The 25156-nt window shown below is 50.3% G+C and overlaps 1 protein-coding gene across 1 annotated transcript in view; it reads right to left on the bottom strand.

Moving 5' to 3' along the window:
• Positions 1-25156, bottom strand: part of fmnl3 (formin-like 3) — a 210896-nt gene that overhangs the window by 98850 nt on the left and 86890 nt on the right. Inside the window, exons 2-4 of the mRNA XM_078431548.1 lie at positions 9546-9629; positions 6814-6894; positions 4582-4658 (exon numbers count right to left, since the gene is read on the bottom strand). Of these exons, the coding sequence (XP_078287674.1) occupies positions 4582-4658; positions 6814-6894; positions 9546-9629 (242 nt within the window). The remainder of the gene's footprint in view (positions 1-4581; positions 4659-6813; positions 6895-9545; positions 9630-25156) is intronic.

The raw sequence follows: 25156 nt of genomic DNA, 5'->3' as shown, positions 1-25156 counted from the left end.
TGTGGAAAGCAGAAAGGGGTGGAGATGGGAAGATGTGGCCAGTGGTGGGATCCTGTTGGAGGTGACGGAAATGTTGGAGGATAATTTGTTGTACACGACGGCTGATGGGGTGGAAGGTGAGAACGAGGGGGTATCCTTGTTACGAATGGGGAGAGGGGGAGCAAGAGCGGAGCTGCGGGATATAGAGGAGACCCTAGTGAGAGCCTCATCTATAATGGAAGAGGGGAAGCCCCATTTCCTGAAGAATGAGGACATCTCTGATGCCCTAGTGTGAAACACCTCATCCTGGGCACAGATGCGGCGTAGACGGAGGAATTGGGAGTAGGGGATAGATTCAGCCCCAGATGATCCTCTAGTCTAGCCGAACAGTAAATGTTAAATGCATCGCCTCAAACAAATTATAGTCTTCGAGATAGACATTTTGGATCATTTGGGGCCGATGTTCTGGCAATTAATACAAATGTAACATGCCACTCCAGTAGTGACAAGCATAGAAACATAGAAAATAGGTGCAGGAGGAGGGCATTCTGCCCTTCGAGCCAGAACCGCCATTCATTGTGATCATGGCTGATCATCCACAATCAGTAACCTGTGCCCAACTTCCCCCCATACCCCTTGATTCCACTAGCCCCTAGAGCTCTATCTAACTCTCTCTTAAATCCATCCAGTGATTTGGCATCCACTGCCCTCTGTGGCAGAGAATTCCACAAATTCACAACTCTCTGGGTGAAAAAGTTTCTTCTCACCTCAGTTTTAAATGGCCTCCCCTTTATTCTAAGACTGTGGCCCCTGGTTCTGGACTCGCCCAACATTGGGAACATTCTTCCTGCATCTAGCTTGTCCAGTCCTTTTATAATTTTATATGTTTCTATAAGATCCCCTCTCACACTTCTAAACTCCAGTGAATACAAGCCTTGTCTTTTCAATCTTTCCTCATATGACAGTCCCGCCATCCCAGGGATCAATCTTGTGAGCCTACGCTGCACTGCCTCAATTACAAGGATGTCCTTCCTCAAATTAGGAGACTAAAACTGTACACAATACTCCAGATGTGGTCTCACCAGGGCCCTATACAACTGCAGAAGAACCTCAGCATCCATCACTGCCTCATGCGTGGGCTCAGCAGCCTAATGGTGGGAGGATCCAAAGCATCACAGAGATGCAGAGAAGTGCAGAGTACAGCAGGGCTGCCCCTCAGAAGATCATGGGGAAATAGAATTGGATGCTGGTAAAACAAAACAGGTGCATGGAAATTGGTGTTGGACCGGACTTTGGACTTTTTCTTCTTTCTTTGCAAACGGCACCAAAATATGGCGACTGTGGATTTTTGACTGTGGATTTGTGGGTTTCACCGTACTGTACCTACATGGCAATAACCAACCCTTGAACCATTGGAAAGACTAGAACCAAAGATAGGCACAGAGTGCTGGAGTAACTCAGCGGGATAGCAGCATCTCCAGAGAGAAGGAATGGGTGGCGTTTCAGGTCAAGACAGAAGTCTGAATAAGGGCCTCGCTGAGTTACCCCAAAATTTTGTGTCCATCTTCGGTTTAAACCAGCATCTGCGTCTGGAGTTCCTTCCGACACAATACAGTTCCTACAGGAACTTCCAAGAATTCAGTCGGCACGGTGGTGCAGCGGTAGAGTCATTGCCTCACAGCGCCAGAGACCTGATTTCAATCCTGACTACAGGTGCTGTCTGTACATTCTCCCTATGACCTGCGTGGGTTTTCTCCGGATGCTCTGGTTTCCTCCCACACTCCAAAGACGTACAGGTTTGTAGGTTAATTGACTTTGGTAAAAATTGTCGCCAGTGTGTGTATGATAGAGGTAGTGTATGGGGATCGTTGGTCGGCGTGGACTCGGTAGGTCGAAGGGCCTGGTTCCGCGCTGTATCTGTAAACTAGATGAAACTAAACTAAATGAATTGTTGCTCGGTTACAAGTGCTGTAAGTGGGCCGTGCTAGGGCAGGCACAGGCACAACTACCTCCAAACAGCCTGCTGAGTGGTCCATGCCATAGGGCAGCAAGCACCTTGTTAGTTTTTAGTTTAGTTTAGTTTAGTTTAGAGGTACAGCACAAAAACGGGCCCTTCGGCCCACCGAGTCTGCACCAACCAGAGATCCCCGCACACTCACAGTATCCCACACACACTAGAGACAATTTACAATGTTACCAAGCCAATTAACCTACAATCCTGCACGTCTTTGGAGTGTGGGGGGAAACCAGAGCACCCGGAGAAAACCCACGCAGGTCACGGGGAGAACGTGCAAACTCTGTACAGACAGCGCCCATGGTCGGGATGGAACCCGGTTCTCTGGCGCGGTGAGGCAGCAGCTCTACCCGCTGCGCCACCGTGCCACCCTGCTTGGGCTTTGTAAGGCAGGAGCAGTGTGGTCACTGCATCACAAGGATTCAGCAGCCTGTAGGAAGCCATTGTATTACAGATAATGTAAGGCTTTTCCTCCCTGCTATTTTAACCCAACTTGCTGTGTAATTGAGGCTGTACAATGGGATTTCAGAAGTATATTTCCACCATTTACGTACTTACCAACTCCATACACCCCCCCCCACTCAAATCTTTTGCAAACCACCTTCCTTTCCTTTTCAACGTCTCCTAGCTTAACCCTTTCAGTGCCGATGTCATCTGCCAGTCTCCAGCCTACATTTATTGTTGAGTTTAGTTTTGTTCCGAGATACAGCACGGAAACAGGCCCTTCGGCCCACCGATTCCGTGCCGACCAGCAATCCCCGCACACTAGCACTATCCTACACAAGTTATTATTTTGTTTACAGTGTACCATGTTTCCATATTGTGTTGTGCTGCTGCAAGAAGGAATGTCATTGTTCTATCTGAGACACATGACAATAAGACACTCTTGGCTCTTGATCCATCTGATGTCGGTCAGACCGGAGGCGTGAAATCTTTCACGCGCTCCTAAGATGGCGGACAGCACAGGCTCAGCCTGAAGTGTTTAGTGCTCGTGACTCTGCAGAAGGGCTCAAACCCAAAGCTCGTGGCCTGTCTCCTGAGATGTAAGAGAACAAGTTACGGTATGCTGGCAATGGCGTGCGACACAGAGCGATCTACAAAGCAAAGGTTGATGCACATCCTGCTCTGCTGCAGGAAGTGGTTGAAGTACAAGCCAGGGCATCTATTAGAGATAAAATGGATGAATATCCAACTCTGGGAAGGCATGGGGGGAGAGCAGAGTGGGTCAGGGGATGGTTTTGTATTTACTCAGCATACAGCTGGGTGCAGAGAGTGAGTGAGCTGAACTGCCTTCCTCTGTGCTCCCAGTCTATGCTTCTGACATACATACCCTGGCTGTGAAAGTGTGCAAAGCTACCGCAGGAGCTGCGTTGTCGCTGGCTCTGTGATCATGCTCTCCTCCCCTGGTACAAAGGATGTGGGTTCAAATCCCACACCACGCACTGCAACATGCATCCCCCGCCTGACAGTGCAGTGCAGTGCAGTACAGTGGCGAGGGAGCACTGCACCGTTGCAGGTGCTGTCTTTTTTTAGTTTAGAGACACAGCGTGGAAACAGGCCCTTCAGCCCACCGGGTCTGTGCCGACCAGCGATCCCCGCACACTAACACTGCCCTACACACACACTGGGGCCAATTTTTACATTTACAGTACACCAAGCCAATGAACCTACAAGCCTGTTCGTCGTTGGAGTGTGGGAGTAAACGTAAGACCTCGGAGAAAACCCACGCAGGTCACGGGGAGAACGTACAAACTCCGTACAGACAGCACCCGCAGTCGGGATGGAACCCGGGTCTCTGCTGTGAGGCAGCAACTCTACCGCTGCGCCACCGTGCCGCCCTCCTTTGGTTCAAGCTTCAGGACGATTCATACTTTATGGAAGAGTGCAGCAGGTCTGTGGTTTCAACACATGGCCCTTAACTGACACTCAAAACAGGTTCAGAAAACGCAGATAGCTGACGTGATAGACACAAAGTGCAAGGAGTAACTCAGCGGGACAGGCAGCATCTCTGGAGAGAAGGAATGGGTGACATTTCAGTTCGAGAACCTTCTTCAGACTGAGAGTCAGGAGAGTGGACGGCACATAGAAAAGGAAGTGTAAGGTGTGAAAACAGGACAAAGGGAATGGAAATCACGGGAAATGTAGAATAGGTCATTGTTAGTTGGGAGAAGGTAACAACAACGCAAACAGATAAAATGTAGTCGGGGACAGTCAGACTGGTCGGGGAACTGGGAAGAGGGAGGGATGGAGAGAGAGGTTACTTGAAGTTGGAGAAGTCAATGTTCATACCGCTGGGGTGTAAGCTACCCAAGCGAAATATGAGGTGCTGTTCCTCCAATTTGCGCTGGGCCTCACTCTGACAATGGAGGAGGCCCAGGATAGAAAGGTCAGTGTGGGAGTGGGAGGGGGAGTTAAAGCGTTTGGCGACTGGGATATCAGGTAGGTTGAGGCGGACTGAGCGGAGGAGTTTAGCAAAACTATCGCTGACAAGCCTTGCAAGCCTCCCCTCTCGTCCCCCCTGAAGGTTTCTGCTGTTTCCTCAGCTCGCCGCCCGGCAGCTGGCAGCCGCCCTGGCACTGCCCACTCACCCAATGTAGTTGGTGCGCAGGGAGATCTCCAGCTCACGCAGCACTTTCGTCGACTCCTGCACTCGGCGACGGAACTTCTGTAACACAGTGAGGAAGGCTGGAGCGTGAGCAGAACTACCTCACCCTACCTCACCCTCCGGCTGTATATATATGATATGATATGATATGATATGATATGATATGATACCCTGCGGACAGCAGTACCATGCAGTGTAACGCAGCATTCTGCTGGCACAGTTAGTGGCAATAGTCATCATGCCCAGACTCCAAACACATTTAAACATTCACCCTCATTATCCCAGCAACCTCTACCCTTTCCCCATGCACTCTTTCATCCCTCCTTTCTCACTCTCCCTCCCTCCAGCACCCCTTCCAAACTCATTCACTCTCCCTCCCAACCTTTCTCACAGTCCCTCCTCCACCCCCCCCCCCCCCCCTCTTCACCTCTCTCCCTCCCGTCCCCCCCTCAGAGTCATAGTCATAGAGTGACACAGTGTGGAAACAGGCCCTTCAGCCCAACTAGCCCACACCGGCCAACACGCCCCAGCTACACTAGTCCCACCTGCCCGTGTTTGTCCCATATCCCTCCAAACCTGTCCTATCCATGTACCTGTCTAACTGTTTCTTAAACGATGGGATAGTCCCAGCTTCAACTACCTCCTCTGGCAGCTCGTTCCATACACCCACCACTCTCACGTGTGAAAAGGTTACCCCTCAGATTCCTGTTAAATCCTTTCCCCTTTACCTGAAACCTATGTCCTCTGGTCCTCGATTCCCCTACTCTGGGCAAGAGACTCTTTGCATCTACCCAATCTATTCCTCTCATGATTTTATACACCTCTATAAGATCCCCCCTCATCCTCCTGCGCTCCAAGGAGCAGAGTCCCAGCCTGCTCACCCTCTCCCAATAGCTCACACCCTCCAGTTCTGGCAACATCCTCGTGAATCTTCTCCGTACCCTTTCCAGCTTGACGACATCTTTCCCAGCTTCCTTTCCTATCCTGTTCATCACTGTCTCCCTCACCTCTCCCTTCCGCATTTCCTCCCCGAGTTTCCCTTCTCCTTTTCTCCGGGAGCTGAGACAAGATGTAATTGGAGGAGGAAGCAAGCAATAACTCAGAGAGCGGCGTGGTGCTACAGGTCACTGCCTGAGAGGAGAAGCGGTCTGACGAATGTCTTCATGTCAGAACCAGGTGTGCCAGCGTGTCCCTGGGTTACACTTACCCTTGATGCACAGTGAGGGCAATTCAGCATCACGTTCTGCACATATTTAACCAATAGGAGTGCCAACTACCTCACGCCCAAATACGGGACAAGGTGACGTCACCGCCCCATGCCCCACTTGACCTCACCCAGCCAGCGGCCACGTGCTCTCGCTCCACCAATGGCGGCCGTCCGGACTGGGAGGCGGGTTGCTATGCAACCTCTGTTAGGCGGCCTCCGGACCTACACTGTCCGAAGCTAAAATGTCGGAAACCTAGAGTGTCGGGACCTAAACTATCGGGACCTAAAGTGTCGGGGCCTACAGCGTCCGGGCCTACAGTGTCGCGGCCTATGGTGTCGGGGCCTACAGTGTCCGGGCCTACAGCGTCCGGGCCTACAGCCCACCCGGGCCTACAGCGCCCCCGGGCCTAATACGGGACAAGGGCGGTCCCGTACAGGACAAACCAATTTAGCCCAAAATACGGGGTGTCCCGGCTAATACGGGGCAGTTGGCAACTCTATTAACCAGTTACGTTTCTTTTCATTGATGTTAACTGTATACATACAAACTGGCAAGGACATTGGGTCGAATTTCCCGGAGAAGGCAGGCAGTGTCTCAGTTTAACGCGGACAAAATCTGCCTCACAGTCCCAAATGCAGAAGAGCAGCTTCAGCATGCTCCCAAACGTTTAGTCTTTAACTTTCGACTTTAGCGATACTGCGCAGAACCAGGCCCTTCAGCCCACCGAGTCCACGCCGACCAGCGATCACACTCACACTATCCTACACGTAATTTTACCAAAGCCAATTAACCTATAAACCTGCACGTCTTTGGAGTGTGGGAGGAAACGGAAGCACCCGGAGAAAACCCATGCAGGTCACGGGGAGAACGTGCAAACTCCGTACAGACAGCGCCCGTAGTCGGGATTGAACCCGGGTCTCCGGCGCAGTGAGGCAGCAGCTCTACATGCTGCCCCAGAGTTATTCCTGAGGATGCCTTGTCCATGCATTGAAGTGAAACTCAGTTACCTTCCTGGTGACTCCTGGGTCGAGATAGCTCCTGAGTTTCTGGATGTACGTGTGTGGAGGGTTCTTCACCTGAAACCGTTCCTGCTCGCACAAAATTGAAATGGCCAGTCAGTCGTTCATTCAGGCACAAACACAAAATACTGGGCATACAGACTTGAATAGATTCACATGCCACGGACAGATTTATGGAACATTTGGAGTCGTTTACACTGGGTTCTGAAAAGAGAATTGAGGGAGATGGCATCGAACATCAAAGGGGACAGGCAGCAGGATCTGCTGCGATCTGATCGAAACAAATGCTGGAAAGGCTCAGCAGATCAGGAGGGAGAAAGAGGAACGACATTGTGGATATAGATCAGTCGCAACAGAATGCCTTTGACCTGGTTTTCATTGGAATCTTGGTGGTCACTTGGTGGATTGTGCAGGATTAGTGTAAAAATGGTTGCCTGATGGGCCGGCGTGGACTTAATGGGCCGAGGGGCCTGTTTCTGTGCTTCAGAACTCATGAATCTACGTTGAACACTGCTCAAATTCCATGTCACAAAGTGAAAGAGGTCTGGGGACGGAAGGTCATCAAATCAAGCCACAGTCTAAGAATAAAGGGGAGGCTATTTAAAACTGAGGTGAGAAGAAACTTTTCACCCAGAGAGTTGTGAATTTGTGGAATTCTCTGCCACAGAGGGCAGTGGAGGCCGATTTACTGGATGAATTTAAAAGAGAGTTAGATAGAGCTCTAGGGGCTAGTGGAATCAAGGGGTATGGGGAGAAGGCAGGCACGGGTTACTGATTGAGAATGATCAGCCATGATCACAATGAATGGCGGTGCTGGCTCGAAGGGCCAAATGCCCTCCTCCTGCACCTATTTTCTATGTTTCTCTGTCTAAAACATAGCACAAAAAGTAAGGAAATTTGTGTTTGGTAGATTATTTCTTTGTTGTAACAATGCTTCTTGGCAATAAATCTTATACCGTTGGAAAGCCTGTTTATTTCCCTTTTAAATGGTGCCACATTTGTAAGGAACATGCATTTGTGGGATGAGCAGCAGAGCTGAGTATATGGGTTGCGCCCATGAAAAATTTGCCAAATCTTCTCTGCCAATGCCAAACAGCTTATTCTGCTGTTGCTATTGACTCTTGTTTTGAGCTTCTGGTACCCCCAGGTGCTGACAGTCAGGTGCCTGATTGGCACCTGATTGGCAGCATCTGTGAGCATGGGCCCTGCTACAGTGGTCAGTAGGTGTCTGCTCCAAGAATCGGCATGCCACGTTTGACTGATCTGGATAGGCCCGTGCGATAGGGCAACTTCAAGCTGGTGTTCCGCAAAACCAAGTTGCGGCATTATTTGGAGTGAGCCCTAGTACCATCTCCAAAGTGAAGGCCAAGTTCCATATAACGGGGGATGTCAGAGACAGGCCGCGAAGTGGGCGTCCCAAGAAGACGACACCTGAAGAAGACCGTTTCCTCACCCTGTCAGCACTTAGGAACCGTAGGCTGTCTTCTACAGATTTGCAGTCAAGGTTTGCAGGACGATATGGCCGACGGCTCTCTGCCCAGACAATTCGGAACAGACTGCACGCAGCCGATCTCCGGTCTCATAGGGCTGCCAGGAGGCCTGCCATGACTGCCCTTCACCATCAGGCCCGTTTGCGCTGGTGTCGGCAACACATGCACTGGAACCTGAACATGTGGAGGAACGTTATGTTCAGCGATGAGTCCAGATTCTGCCTACGGCAGTTGGATCATAGGGTCAAAGTGTGGAGAAGACGCGGAGAACGCTATGCTGATTGCTGCACCGATAGAGTAACATCTTTTGGTGGAGGCAGTGTGATGGTGTGGGGCGGCATCTCCCTCACTGGAAAAACGAGGCTTGTCATCATTGGAGGCAATCTCAATGCAGAGAGATATCGAGATGAGATTCTGCAACCAGTGGCAATCCCATATCTCCACAGTCTGGGACCGAACTCTATCCTCCAAGATGACAATGCTCGCCCCCACAGAGCAGGGTTTCTCAGAGACTACCTCCAGAATTTGGGAGTGGAGAGGATGGAATGGCCTGCCAGCAGTCCTGACCTCAACCCCATTGGACACTTGTGGGATCAGCTTGGGCATGCTGTTCGTGCCAGAGTGACCAACACAACCACGTTGGCTGACTTGCGACAAATGCTGGTTGAAGAATGGGATGCCATCCCACAACAGTGTGTGACCAGGCTGGTGACCAGCATGAGGAGGAGGTGCCAGGCTGTTGTGGTTGTGTATGGTTCTTCCACACGCTACTGAGGCTCCTGTTTATTAAATGAATAAATTGTTAAATTGCCAATATGTCTTGTTTCTTCAGACTTCAATCATCCAATCCACCAAACAACACCGAACAAGAGTCAATGGCAGAATAAGCTGTTTGGCATTGGCAGAGATTTGGCAGATTTTTCATGGGCGCAACCCACATACTCAGCTCTGCTGCTCATCCCACAAATGCATGTTCCTTACAAATGTGGCACCATTTAAAAGGGAAATAAACAGGCTTTCCAACGGTATAAGATTTATTGCCAAGAAGCATTTTTACAACAAAGAAATAATCTACCAAACACAAATTTCCTTACTTTTTGTGCTATGTTTATGTTTCTATCTCTACTCAAGGGAGAGAGGGAATGCATGCCCACCCCTCCCACTGCCCCCTCCCCAGCCAAGACCACTGCATTTCCACCTTGTAGCTGGATTGTGCTAGAGGCCAAGTACCTGATCACAGATGAGATCCCATTTCTTCTCGTTATCGTACTGTCGTAGGAGCCGTGCCTTATCTGGAGGCAGGTTCATCGAATTCTGCAGAGGAAGCAAAAGGACACCCGCGTTAGTTTAGATTTTTTTTTTAGATTTAGATTCTACAGCGCGAAAACAGGCCCTTTCGGCTCACCGAGTCCGCGCCGCCCAGCGATCCCCGCACATTAACACTATCCTACACACACCAGGGACAATTTTTTTATTTTATTTTATATATTTTTTTACATTTTACCCAATCAATTTACCTACAAACCTGCACGTCTTTGGTGTGTGGGAGGAAACCGAAGATCTCGGAGAAAACCCACGCAGGTCACGGGGAGAACGTACAAACTCCATACAGACGGCGCCCGTAGTCAGGATCGAACCTGAGTCTCCGGCGCTGCATTCGCTGTAAGGCAGCAACTCTACCGCTGCGCCACCGTGCAGTTTAGTTTAGAGATACAGCGCAGAAACAGGCCCTTCGGCCCACCGGGTCCGCACCGACCAGCGATCACCGCACACTAACACTACATGCACTAGGGACAATTTTACACTAACACCAAGCCAATTAACCTGCAAACCTGTATAATTTTGGAGTGTTTTAGTTTTTTAGTTTTAGAGATACAACGCGGAAACAGCCCCTTCGGCCCACCGTGTCCGCGCCGACTAGCGATCCCCGCACATTAACACCATCCTACACACACTAGGGACAATTTTTACATTTTTGCCAAGCCAATTAACCTACAAACCTGCACGTCTCTGGAGTGTGGGAGGAAACCGAAGATCTCAGATAAAACCCACGCAGGTCACGGGGAGAACGTACAAACTCCGTTCAGACAGCGCCCGCGGTCGGGATGGAACCCGGGTCTCCGGCGTTGTGAGGCAGCAGTTCTACCGCTGCGCCACCGTGCCGCCCTTCTCAGTTCCCAGTGGTACTTCCTCATGCCTGCCACCGAGACACAGCACAAAGTCCAAGGCACTGCGGGAGCCCCATGGACTGAGGCGGTCAGGAGCGGAGAAGGGTGTCGGGTCACGGGCCCGCACCGGCCTGGGGCTCACCTGGATCAGGGGGGAAGGGGAGGGAGAGGGGGAGGCGCTCTGGTACTTCCAACATGTGAACCGTACTTTGGACTTTGGACAGTTTTGTTTTGCCTTTGCAAATGGTGCCAAAATATGGCGCCAAAATATGGCGACTGCGCATTTGTGGTTGTGCAAAAGAATAGTGAAAGGCCTGGATAGAGTGGATGTGGAGAGGATGTTTCCACGAGTGGCAGAGTCTAGGACCAGAGGGCACAGCCTCAGAATTAAAGGGCGTTCTTTTAGGAAGGAGATGAGGAGGAGTTCAGACGGCTGTGGAGGCCAAGTCAGTGGATATTTTTAAGGCAGAGATAGATTCTTGATTAATACGGGTGTCAGGGGTTATGGGGAGAAGGCAGGAGAATGGGGTTGGGAGGGACAGATAGATCAGCCATGATTGAATGGTGGAGTAGACTTGATGGGCCGAGTGGCCTAATTCTGCTCCTATCATTTATGAACTAATGAATTTCACTGTGCTGTGCATACATAACAATAAAGAACCATTGAACCATTGAAGAAAAACGGCTGCATTTCTGACCTGCCACTCAGGCATTCAAAATGGCATGGTGGGTCAAATGCCCATTATAGAAACTACTGTACCTGATGCTCAATAAATCAATGAAATCAAAACTTCACTCACAACAATAGCAGACAATTAATCCTCAATATAGAAGTAAGGAACTGCAGACAAAATGTGCAAGAAGGAACTGCAGATGCTGGTTTACACAAAATGCTGGAGAAACTCAGCAGGACAGGCAGCAACTCTGCATAGAAGGAATGGGTGATGTTTCCGGTCGAGACCCTTTTTCAGACTGACCTCAGTCTGAAGGAGGGTCTCGATCTGAAACGCCACCTATTCCTTTTCAGAGATGCTGCCTGACCCGCTGAGTTACTCCAGCACTCTGTGAAACGTCACCTATCCATGTTCTCCAGAGATGCTGCCTGACCCGCTGAGTTACTCCAGCACTCTGTGAAACGTCACCTATCCATGTTCTCCACAGATGCTGCCTGACCCATTGAGTTACTCCAGCATTTTGTGTCTATCTCAGGATCTGCAGATACTGGTTTACCAAAAAAGACACAAAGGTGCTGGGTGTGGTACGGGAGGCACCGTGTTCAAATGCTCATCACCAGTTGCCCACACGACCAAGGCCAAGCTTGGCAATTCAATAGTACAAGATGCTAAAGCTGTGCCGGTGGCTCAAGCTGAAGAATACCCCAGCAACGGCGGCACAGCAGTAGAGCTGCTGCCTCACAGCGCCAGAGACCCGGGTTCCATCCTGACCACGGGTGCTGCCTGTACGGAGTTTGTACGTTCTCCCCGTGACCTGCGTGGGTTTTCTCCGGGTGCTCCGGTTTCCTCCCACACTCCAAAGACGTGCGTGTTTGTAGGTTAATTGGCTTCTGTAAATTGTGAATTGTCCCTGGTGTGTGTAGGGTAGTGTTAGTGTGCAGGGATTGATGGTCGGCGCAGACTCGTTGGGCCGAAGGGCCTATTTCATAAGTTCATAAGTGATAGGAGCAGAATTAGGACATTCGGCCCATCAAGACTACTCCGCCATTCAACCATGGCTGATCTATCTCTCCCTCAACCCCATTCTCCTGCCTTCTCCCCATAACCCCTGACACCCGCACTGATCAAGAATCTGTTAATCTCTGCATTAAAAATACCTAATGACAATAGACAATAGGTGCAGGAGGAGGCCATTTGGCCCTTCGAGCCAGCACCGCCATTCAATGTGATCATGGCTGATCATTCTCAATCAGTACCCCGTTCCTGCCTTCTCCCCATACCCCCTGACTCCGCTATCCTTAAGAGCTCTATCTAGCTCTCTCTTGAATCCATTCAGAGAATTGAGTCTGTGGCAAGCCGTCTGTGGCAGAGAATTCTACAGATTCACAACCCTCTGGCTAAAGAAATTCCTCCTCATTTCCTTTCCAAAGGAACGTCCTTTTATTCTGAAGCTGTGACCTCTGGTCCTCGACACTCCCATCAGTGGAAACATCCTCTCATCATCCACTCTATGCAGGCTTATATCACTGCTAACATTACTGCTCACATCAGGGAATAGTTAGACTTGCAGATCCCTTTAAGTCATTCACACCTGTGGGCCATTTTGCTCAACTGAATGATTGTTGCCAGGACTAGAGGGTGTGAGCTATAGGGAGAGGTTAAGCAGGCTGAGACTCTTCCTTGGAGCGCAGGAGGATGAGAGGTGATCTTATAGAGGTGTATTATAGAGGAATAGATCGGCTAGATGCACAGAGTCTCTTGCCCAGAGTAGGTGAATCGAGGACCAGAGGACATAGGTTTAAGGTGAAGGGGGAAAGATTTAATAGGAATCTGAGGGGCAACCTTTTCACACAAAGAGTGGTGGGTGTCTGGAACAAGCTGCCAGAGGAGGTAGTTGAGGCTGGGACTATCCCATCGTTTAAGAAACAGTTAGACAGGTAAATGGATAGGACAGGTTTGGAGGGAGATGGGTCAAACGCGGGCAAGTTGGACTAGTGTAGCTGGGACATGTTGGCCGGTGTGGGCAAGTTGGGCCGAAGGGCCTGTTTCAATGCTGTATCACTCTATGACTCTATGGTAATGTTAATAAATGTTGTGCAAAAAAATGCAAACTTCAAACATTCTGGAGACCACCGTGCTCACCTCGTGCCAGGTTTAATGATTGAGGAAAAGCAAATTTTTATGTTGTGGCTCGGTCTTCTATCTTGCAAACAAACGTAGGGCTGCACAGAAGAAGGTGCCCCTGTGGAGCATATGACTTCTTCCACGCATGTCCACACAACTCAGAACAGTACAGCACAGCAACAGGCCCTTCGGCCCACACTGTTTCTGCTGAAGGTGATGCCAAGACCAACTCTTATCTGCCTGCACATCATCCATATCCCTCCATTCCCTGCATATCCATATATCCATCCAAAGGTTTTTTAGATGCCTCTATTGTATCTTCCCTGGTACTCACCACCCTCCATGTTAAAAACTTACATGCCGTCTGTTTTCCACCTTGGGATAAAGGTTCCGACTGTCTACCCTATCTATACCTCTCATCTAAATACTAAAACTCTCGTTTGTTTGTTCCTGAACTACAGCCAAAACGGTACACGATAGCGTGACAATTTTAGGCCCACCTTACTCACCGTCGTCCCTTTGGTGCTAATGGAAGAGGTTTCATTGAAATCGGTGTTATATTTTTTAAGTTATTCACATTTTAAAGTTTAAATCTATCTCCTAGGGAGGGAGGGGGCAGGATAAGGGGGGTTGAAGGGGAATGGAGTGGGGGGGATGGGAAGGGGGGGAGGGGGAAGGAGGGGGAGGGGAGGGGGAGGGAGGAGGGGGGGAGAGGGAGGGGGGGGAGGAGAGGGTGCGGCACCAATGCAGGAGAGGTTTGGGCCCAACGGGTCCACTTGGTCTAGTAATTTTATATATTTCTATCAGGTCTCCCTATAATCTCTGGCTTTCCATCCCAGTCTGTCCAACCTTTCCCTGTAGCTGAAACCCTCTAATCCAGGCATCGTTCTGGTAAACCTCCTCTGCCCCCTCTCCAAAGCCTCCATATGCTTCCTGTAATGGGGGCGACCAGAACTCCACATGCAGCTTACCCAACGTCCTATAGAGCTGCATCGTGACTTCCTGACTCTTATACTCAATGCCCCGACCTATGTAAGCAAACGTACCGTATGTAGAAACAGGGAACAGCAGATGCTGGTTTATACCAAAGATAGGCCCACAGTGCTGGAGTAACTCAGCGGGTTAGGCAGCATCTCCGGAGAGATGTTTTGGGTCGGGACCCTCTACGATATGCCTTCTTTACCACCAAGTAATACAAATGTCAGTTATAGAATCACAGAGTGATACAGTGTGGAAACAGGCCCTTCGGCCCAACTTGCCCACACCGGCCAACATGTCCCATCTACACTAGTCCAACCTGCCTGCGCTTGGTCCATATCCCTTCAAACCCTGTCCTATCCATGTACTTGTCTAACTGTTTCTTAAACGTTGGGATAGTCCCAGCCACAACTACTTCCTCTGGCAGCTTGTTCCATACACCCACCACCCTCTGTGCGGAAAAGTTACCTCTCAGATTCCAACTAAATCTTTTCCCCTTCACCTTAAACCTATGTCCTCTGGTGCACGATTCACCTACTCTGGGCAAGAGACTCTGTGCATATACTCGATCTGTTCCTCTCATGATTTTATACACCTCTATAAGATCACCCCTCATCCTCCTGCGCTCCAAGGAATAGAGGTCCAGCCTGCTCATAGAAACATAGAAACATAGCTTGGTCAACCCCGATCGATTCCTCTCGTGATTTTGCAAGATGTTGTGGAGGTTGGACGCTGTCATTTTGCTGAGGGCCTTGTTCTAATGCTTAGCGGAGCACATTCACACCCTCACAATTTGATGAGCTCAGGCTTTTGAGTGTTATACAGAGCTGAGCACAAGCACATTAAGGGCGCAGCGGTGGAGTTGCTGCCTCACAGCGCCGGAGACGCGGGTTCCATCCTGACTGTGCGTGCTATCTGTATGGCGTTAATGAGGTTAATTGGCTTGGTATAATTGTACATTGTCCCTCGTGTGTGTTGGATAGTGTTAGTGTGCGGGGATCGCTGGTCGGCGCGGACCCGGTGGGCCGAGGGGCCTGTTTCTGCGCTGTATCCCTAAACTAAACTAAACTAAACTAAAGCACAGGCCAGGGTCAGACAGCCATGCCACAAGTCAAACCAGAGCAGGGAAGGGCTTTCCAAATCAGCTGGGTTCCGGGAGCAATTAGCCGCCTTCCGAGGGAGAGGTCCCGAGAGGTTGCTCCCGGGCGAGGAGATTCAACATGCAGGAAGGTCGTCAGGTCCATCTGCTTCAGTGAAACAAAGTAACTGATTGAAGCAGGGTGGCACAGGAAGGAGTAGCATTGCTGGAACACCTAGCACATCCTCCGCCGATAAAGAGCATTTCTAAGGGTCCAGTGCCTGGCAAGATCTCACACTGCTACAATCGCCACCCGAGGGCCCATATCAGTGATGCTGATTAAAAGCCAAACACTGCACAGCACTCTCCCCCTTTAGAATAGTTTATTTCCACCTCAGAGTATGAATGGGGCCTACGGTTGAACATCTAACATGTGGAACAGCGCCTGTGATGAGCGCCGTGCTCCCTCGGTACAGTGCCAGCTGAAATATTTGTGCCCCGGCCTCCTGAGCAAGACTTACCCCCTCAATGAACAGTGCTGAGCCATGGGGCATACCTCCATCTTCATTTGTTCCTAAATTCATAAGTCGTACGAGCTGAATTAGGCTATTCGGTCCACCAAGTCTACTCTGTCATTCAACTAAACTAAACTTTGGGCGGCACAGTGGGGCAGCGGTAGAGTTGCCGCCTTACAGCGCTTGCAGTGCCAGAGATTCGGTTCGATCCTGATATGGGTGCTGTCTGTACAGAGTTTGTACGTTCTCCCCGTGACCTGCGTGGGTTTTCTCCGGGATCTTCGGTTTCCTCCCACACTCCAAAGACGTACAGGTTTGTAGGTTAATTGGCTTGGTAAATGTAAAAATTGTCCCTAATGGGTATAAGATACTGTTAGTGTGCGGGGATCGCTGGTCGGCGCGGACACGGTGGGCCGAAAGGGCCTATTTCCACGCTGTATCTCTTAAACTAAAAATTAAACTAAACTAAAAAATAAATACTTTACTGTCACATGTGACAAATCACAGTGAAATTCTTTGCTTGCATAACCAAGGTATGCAAAGAGTCGCCATATAAAGGGCGCCAACAAAGTTACAAAGTATCCCCTCCTTTGTTCTCCAACCCTCCTCCCCCCCCCCCCCACGCCGGGTAATTAAACGACTCCGGCAGCATTGGCTGCCTGTGGAGAGAGGAAAACCAATTTCTGGTTTCGGTTTATTATTGCTGCGTGTACCGAGGTACAGTGAAAAGCTTTGTTTTGCACCATGTTTAATCAGATCAGATAATACAAACAATCAGGTCAAACTCAAGCATGATAGGCAGAGCGAAGGGGAGGATCTTTATAGAAGGATGAGGGGGGACCTCATTGAAACTTACCAAATAATGGAAGGCCTGAATAGAGTGGATGTGGAGAGGATGTTTCCATTGGTGGGAGAGTCTAGGACTAGAGGTCACAGTCTCAGAATAAAAGGACCTTTAGAAAGGAGATGAGGAGGAATTTCTTCAGTCAGAGGGTGGTGAATCTGTGGGATTCATTGCCACAGATGGCTGTGGAGGCCAAGTCAGTGGATATTTGTAAGGCGGAAATTGATAGATTCTTGATCAGTGAGGGTGTCAGGGGATATGGGGAGAAGGCAGGAGAATGAGGTTGAGAGGGAGAGATAGATCGGCCACGATTGAATGGTGGAGTAGACTTGATGGGCTGAGTGGCCTAATTCTGCTCCGAAACCTATGAAGATACAGAGTGCAGAGTGTAGTTCTCAGCATTGTAGCGCAATCAGTCTGAAGGTTTAGGTTCAGGTTTATTATTGTCACGTGTACCTCAGTCCAGTGAAAAGCTTTGTTTTGCATGCTATCCAAAGAGGTCAGATACCACTGTACATAAATACAATCAAGCCAAACTCAAGTACAATGGATTGATCAAAGGGGAAGCTACAGAGTGCAGAATATAGTTCTCAGCATTGTGGTAAAAACATACAAAATAGGTGCGGGAGGAGGCCATTTGGCCCTTTGAGCCAGCACCGCCATTCATTGTGATCATGGCAGATCACGCACATTCAGTAACCCGTGCCTGCCTTCTCCCCATATCCCTTGATTCCACTAGCCCCTAGAGCTCTATCTGACTCTCTTTTAAATTCATCCAGTGAATTGGCCTCCACTGCCCTCTGTGGCAGAGAATTCCACAAATTCACAACTCTCTGGGTGAAAAAGAATTTTCTCATCTCAGTTTTAAATGGCCTCCCCTTTATTCTTAGATTGTGTGGCCCCTGGTTCTGGACTCCCCCAACATTGGGAACATTTTTCCTGCATCTAGCTTGTCCAGTCCTTTTATAATTTTATATGTATATGGTGCATCAGTTCCAGAGACAAAGTCCACAACTCAGTGGGTCAGACAGCATCTCTGGAGAAAAGGAAGACGGATCTCGACCCAAAACGCCACCCATTCCTTCTCTCCAGAGATGCTGTCTGACCCGCTGAGTTACTCCAGCTTTTTGTGTCTATCTTGGGGGACTTGCAGATAGTAACGTCTCTGTTTGTCATGGGTCGGTGGTTAGATTCTCTCTTCTTGTAGGGGGTGATTGCCTGGAACTTTGTAGGGGCTACATTGCTTGCCACTGGCTGGGAGAGTGGGGGGAGGAGAAAAGAGAAGTTGGATGGAATCTCGACAAGGAAAATGTTTGCAGGGCTGCAGGGAAAGAGGCAGAGGCACAGGACTAACTGGAGACCTCTTTCAAAGAGGCTCAGTGAACACAAGATAGACACAAAAAGCTGGAGTAACTCTGCAGGTCAGGCAGCATCTCTGGAGAGAAGGAATGGATGACGTTTCGGGTCGAGACTAGGGGGTGCCAACTATCTCACTCCCAAATAAGGGACAAGGCGACGTCACCGCCCCACATCCCACGTGACCTCACCCGGCCAGCGGCCACGTGCTCCCCCTCCACCAATGGTGGCCGCCTGGGCCAGGAGGCGGGTTGCTACGCAACCTCCATTAGGCAGCGCCCGGGCCTCCGGGCCTACACTGTCCGGGTCTACACTGTCTATGCCTACACTGTCCGGACCTACACTGTCCGGGCCTACAGCATCCGGTACTACCCGGGCCGAATACGGGACAAGGGCGGTCCCGTACGGGACAAACCAATTTAGCCCAAAATACGGGATGTCCCAGCTAATATGAGACAGTTGGCAACCCTAGTCGAGACCCTTCTTCAGACTGAGAGTCAGGGGAAAGGGAAATGGGAGATATAGAAGGCGATATAGACATACATGTTTGCAGATTAATTGGCTTGGTATAAATGTAGGATTTTCCCTAGTGTGTGGGATAGTGTGCGGGGATCGCTGGTCGGTACGGACTCGGCGGGCCGAAGGGCCTGTCTCCGCGCTGTATCGCTAAACTAAACTAAACTATAAAGAGATGCAGAACAAATGAACGAATGATATGCAAAAAAGTGACGATAATCAAGGGAAGGTGGAGCCCACAATGGTCCATTGTTGGCTGTGGGGAAGGTGATAACGAGTTGTGCAGACAGTGAAACTCAACAGGACGACAGTGAAACTAGTACGATGACTAGAGTGGGGGAGGGGCGGAGAGAGAGGGGCTGCAAGGGTTACTTGAAATTAGAGAAATCAATATTCATACCCGCAGGATTGTAAGCTGCTCGAGTGAAATATGAGCAATGGGGCTCAATGAACAAAGTGGCTTCCCTCAGTGCTTTGAGATTTATTAATTGTTCTTATTTTCTTTAAATGCAAAATGGGTGGACAGGGGAGAGGGAGGGGGATATGGGAGAGGGACAATTATTCGGGCCCCTCTCACAACTAGTCTCAACAACCTCCGACCTCATGAAAGAGAAGAAATAACATTTCCTCCGTTTCAGAAGCGAGACTCAAAATGGTCTAATAATGCAAATAGCATCATTTCCTGTCTGGTTTGCTGTGGAGGGAAGGGGGGGGTGGGAGAGGGGGGCCGCCACTAGGCCACACACCGTGCATATCTCACACAGCGTGAGTTCCAGGGCATGGGCAACAGGAGCAGGCAAAACAGGGGCTTTCTCTTTGTTCTTTTCAAAAACAAATGGAAACTGTCGCGAACGCAGGCGGACTGCAATGCGTTTGCAGTTCTCTTCAAACCCACTTCAAGCCCACCGCTTGGCTTAGTCTAGTGGTTGCATAAAGCACTGAGACGTTTGCTCATTGTCACGTGTACTGAGGTACAGTCAAAAGCTTTTGTTGCGTGCTAACCAGTCAGCAGAAAGACAATACATGATTACAATTGAGCCGTCCACATTGTGCAGATACATAGAGTGACAGTGTGGAAACAGGCCGATTGGCCCAACTTGCCCACACCAGCCAACATGTCCCATCTACACTAGTCCCACCTGCCAGCATTTGGTCCATATCCCTCTAAACCTGTCCTATCCATGTACCTGTCTAACTGGGATAGTCCCAGCCTCAACTACCTCCTCTGGCAGCTCGTTCCATACACCCACCACCCTTTGTGTGAAAAGGTTACCCCTCTGGTTCCCATTAAATCTTTTCCCCTTTACCTTGAACCTGTGTCCTTTGGTCCTCGATTCCCCTACTCTGGGCAAGAGACTCTCTCCGATCTATCTCCGATCTCCCCGATCTGTTCCCCTCATGATCTTATACAACTCTATAAGATCACCCCTCATCCTCCTGCGCTCCAAGGAATAGAAACCCAGCCTGTTCAACCCCTCCCCTTAGATCACACCCTCATGTTCAGTCCCCTTCCATGCTAAAGGTTACAACGTGAATAAGGTTTAGTGCAAGACGGTGTCCAGGCAGCCGAGGGCAGCTGACTGAATCTTGGTGGCAGTGCAGGTTTGCGTTGGAACAGCGTGCACCTTGAGTGGTGTTCACTCGCTCCCAGCCAGGCTCCTGAGTTTAACAAAGCTTCCACAGTGCCTTTTGTCCAGCCCCAGTGTGCAGCGCAGCGGTAGAGTTGCTGCCTTACAGTGCTTGCAGCGCCAGAGACCCGGGTTCCATCCCGACTATGGGCGCTGTCTGTACGGAGTTTGTACGTTCTCCCCGTGACCTGTGTGGGTTTTCTCCGAGATCTTCGGTTTCCTCCCACACTCCAAAGACGTGCAGGTTTGTAGGTTAATTGGCTTGGTATAAGTGTAAACTGTTCCGAGTGTATGTAGGATTGTGTTAGTGTGCGGTGATCCCTGGTCGGTGCGGACTCGGTGGGCTGAAGGGCTGCTTCAGTTTCAGTTTCAGTTTCAGTTCAGAGCTGTATCTCTAAACTAAAGTAAAACGAAACTTGTGTCCGCTCTCAGCCAATCCCCACATGCAAACTCGACGCTTGGATTGAAAGAAGCAGCCTGCATTGATATAGCACCTACACTTCACAGGAGGCTCCAGAGGATGGGGAAACAGCCTTGTACAGAGAGGCAGAGTTTATGCAACACTTTAAAGGAGGAAGGAAAGGCAGAAAGGTTGAGGGAGGGCGCTGCAGAGCTGAGCACACGGACGTCAATGGCGGGGAGATTAGGTTCCCTGCTAAATCCTCAGGGGGTTCCAGTTTTACATATTCAGTACCTACATGCGAGCTGTGCGGCCTGCCAAGTTACACAGAGCTTCCTATCATCCACCAATGTTCTCCCTCCATTCCCAGCATGACTCGCCCCATCATTTACCCTTCCCCACACATTAGAGGGCAATTTACAGAGGGCCAATTGACCTACAAACCCGCACGTCTTTGGGATGTGGGAGGAAACCGGAGCGCCCGGGGAAAACCCACGCAGTCACAGGGAGAACGTGCAAACTCCACACACGGACAGCACCCGGGGTCAAGAGCAAACCTGGGTCTCTGGCGCTGCAATGCAGCAGCTCTACCCGCTGCACCACTGATTTGGGAAATCAGGGGATCGAGGCCTGGATAGGATGGATGTAGGGAACATGTTTCCACTAGTGGGAGAGTCTAGGACCAGAGGGCACAGCCTTACACCGTGAAGCTTTAGAAAGGAGATGAGGAGGAATTGTTTTAGTCAGAGGGTGGTGAATCTGTGGAATTCACTGCCACAGACAGCTGTGAAGCCCAAGTTATTGGGTATTTTTAAGGTGGGAGATTGATAGATTTTTGATTGGTACGGGTGTCAGAGGGTTATGGGGAGAAGGCAGGAGAATGGGGTTGAGAGGGAAAGATAGACCAGCCATGATTGAATGGCGGAGTGGACTTGATGGGCCGAATGGCCTAATTCTGCTCCTTCATCTTATGAATTCATGAAATGTGTGGTTTAACTCGTCCGAAGATTAGGCTCTAATTGAATGACCATCAGGACAAGGCTGGCAGCCCTAGTCTCTCTCCAGAGACCCCAGGGCAGCAAGCATCCTGTACCTGCTGGACGGAGCAGAATCAGACAAAAGGGTGATGGCCTGTGCAGGCAACCAGCTGACTGGCACTCGCTGTGCCAGCAAAGGTCAGTCGCTAGTAGGGTTGCCAACTTCCTCACTCCCAAATAAGGGACAAGGTGACGTCACCGCCCCGCGCCCTACGTGACCTCACCAAGCCAGCGGCCAAGTGCTCCTGCTCCACCAATGGCGGCCGCCCGGGCCAGGTGGCGGGTTGCTACATAACCTCCATGAGGCAAACACACTCCGTTAGCCTACACTGTCCAGGCCTACACTGTTCGGGCCTACACTGTCCGGGCCTACAGTGGCCCCTGGGCCTACAGTGTCCAGGCCTACAGTGTCCGGGCCTACAGTGCCCCCCGGGCCTAATATGGGACAAGGGTGGTCCTGTATGGGACAAATTTAGCCCAATATACGGGATGTCCCGGCTAATATGGGACAGTTGGCAACCCTAGTCGTTAGAGTCTATGAACAGGCAAGGCCCATGTGACTGCAGCCCACACGGATCGATGGGAAGTCAGAACACTTCAGCGGTTTGAATACCTCGCACTACAGGCTGGGTAAAAAAATGATCTTCTGGTGAGATGACTGGCTCCTTCTCATGGTCATAAATAGGGCACGGTGGCGCAGAGGTAGAGTTGCTGCCTCACAGCGCCAGTGACCCAGGTTCGATCCCGATTACGTGTGCTGTCTGTACAGTTTGTATGTTCTCCCCGTGACCACAGGGGTTTTCTTCGGGTGCTCCGGTTTCCTCCAACACTCCAAAGATGTGCAGGTTTGTAGGTTAATTGGTTTGGTATAAGTGTAAATTGTCCCCAGTGCGTGTAGGATAGTGTTAATGTGCAGGGATCACTGGTCGGCACGGACTCGGTGGGCCAAAGGGCCTGTTTCTGCGCTGTATCTCTAAACTAAAGTAAACTAAAATCAAAGGGGAAATCAAAATCAAAACACAATCCTAAATGTTATTTGAGGGAATAAGTTCTTATTTTAATTCAACTTTTAGAAATGGAGGAGGAAGAGGACACCGTTGGGGGGGGGGGGGGGGGGGGGGAGTGGAGGGGGATGGGGGGGGGGGTGAATGGGGGTACAGGAGAAAGACGTGGCCCTCGATCCCAGAAGCACCTGAGCCTCGCGGTGATGAGGAGAGCCCTTCTTGGGTGGCCATTTTGGTTGTACCATCCTGACTACCTGCTGCCATGCAGGGGCTTACAGTGGCAGCAGGACTGACCAGGAGCTGGATTACATTTCCCTGATCAACATGTTTATACAAAGAACACGCAATTGATGCAATTTCCCACCCCTGTTCTGTGCTGCAGATTGTGCTACAACAGAGGGTGAGAGTCATTGGTGAATGAGGCCTTTGTGTAAACTTAGCTCTGTCTGACTAGAGAGAGAACTCCAACAGGAGCCCGGCCAAAATTGGAAAACACAGGAAGGTCACAAAGACCAAAACGTGGGCATTTTGGAAGCTAAAATGAAGTCTTAGCCTTTACAAAAAGCAAAGGTCACACTTTTCCACAAGGTTTGAAATGTTAACAGACCAGCTTAAACACAAGGCAGTACTGAGCAAGGAATAATTTAATTTTCATTTTACAAGTTAGAGAGAGAGAGAGAGAGAGAGAGAGAGAGAGAGAGAGAGAGAGAGTGAGGGAGAGGTTGAGAGAGTGGGGAGAGAGAGGTTGAGAGAGTGGGGGGAGGTTGAGAGAGGGGGAGAGAGAGTGGAAGATGGCACAATATCCCATTGTCGGCAGCCAGGCATGGATAGCGCGGCTGGCATTATGTGATGTGGTGCTAAGGTACACTCATGGGAAGGTCCCACATTTTTATTGTCAGGCTGTGTTGCGTTTGCTGATCTTGGCAGGGGCAATGGCAAGAAGAGTAAAAGTAGCCAGTAAATTCCCCCAGGCAAGCATTGGAGAAGGGGCGAGAGAGAGAAAGTGAAAGAGAGCAAGAGGAGGGAAGGGGAGTGAGGGAAGGAAAGAGAAAGTGAAAGAGAGGGAGAGGGAGGGAGAGAGAGAGAGAGAGAGGGAGAGAGAGAGGGAGAGAGAGCTAGAGAAGGCGAGAGCAGGGGATAGATAGTGAAAGAATGGGAAAGACAGTGAACGAAGGGGAAGGAACGAGGGAGAAAAAGAGGAAGAGAGAGAAAAAGCAAGAGCAAGAAAAGGAGAGAGAAAAAGAATGAGTGAGAGTAAGAGAGAAAGGGAGATAAAGAATGGAAGAGACGGAGCGTGAAAAACAATTCAGCCAGGACTCCAGTACTTCTTGCTTGTTAGTTTAGTTTAGCGATACAGTACGGAAATTGGCCATGCCGACCGGCGATCCCCGCACACTAGCACCATCCTACACACTCGGGGCAGTTTACAATTTTACTGAAGCCAATTAACCTACAAACCTGCACGTCTTTGGAGTGTGGGAGGAAACCGGAGCACCCGGAGAAAACCCACTCGGTCACGGGGAGAACGTACAAACTCCGTATAGACAGCACCCATAGTCAGGATGGAACCCGGGTCTCTGGCGCTGTGAGGCAGCAACTCTACCGCTGTGCCACCGTGCCGCCCCTGTGTTGAAGAAGGGCAGAGTCAACTCAGGGCTGGGGTTGTCACCCCACTGCCCATGTTCCTGGAGGTTTCACCACATTAGCTCCTCCCAACACAAGAGGCTACATGGTATATACCCACAGCCCCACTCTCCAGCCTGTCTTTGAGCTCCATGCCAGCACAGTCCAAAGCAAAGCCAGAGGACAGCAGAGGGTGTGCCTGCTGCTGCTTCCACAATGGCCCCGGCACTGAGCACAAACACCCTGTGCAGAAGCCCCGGATGCACTTCACATCTGGCCCCTCCGCTTCACCCTCGTGACAATAGACAATAGACAATAGACAATAGGTGCAGGAGTAGGCCATTCAGCCCTTCGAGCCAGCACCGCCATTCAATGCGATCATGGCTGATCACTCTCAATCAGTACCCCGTTCCTGCCTTCTCCCCATACCCCCTCACTCCGCTATCCTTAAGAGCTCTATCCAGCTCTCTCTTGAAAGCATCCAACGAACTGGCCTCCACTGCCCTCTGAGGCAGAGAATTCCACACCTTCACCACTCTCTGACTGAAAAAGTTCTTCCTCATCTCCGTTCTAAATGGCCTACCCCTTATTCTCAAACTGTGGCCCCTTGTTCTGGACTCCCCCAACATTGGGAACATGTTATCTGCCTCTAATGTGTCCAATCCCCTAATTATCTTATATGTTTCAATAAGATCCCCCCTCATCCTTCTAAATTCCAGTGTTTACAAGCCCAATCGCTCCAGCCTTTCAACATACGACAGTCCCGCCATTCCAGGGAATTAACCTAGTGAACCTACGCTGCACGCCCTCCATAGCAAGAACATCCTTCCTCAAATTTGGAGACCAAAACTGCACACAGTACTCCAGGTGCGGTCTCACCAGGGCCCGGTACAACT

Source organism: Rhinoraja longicauda, chromosome 42 (genome assembly GCF_053455715.1).
Source record: "Rhinoraja longicauda isolate Sanriku21f chromosome 42, sRhiLon1.1, whole genome shotgun sequence".
Lineage (NCBI taxonomy): Eukaryota > Metazoa > Chordata > Chondrichthyes > Rajiformes > Arhynchobatidae > Rhinoraja > Rhinoraja longicauda.
This window is presented reverse-complemented; position numbering and strand designations above follow the sequence as displayed.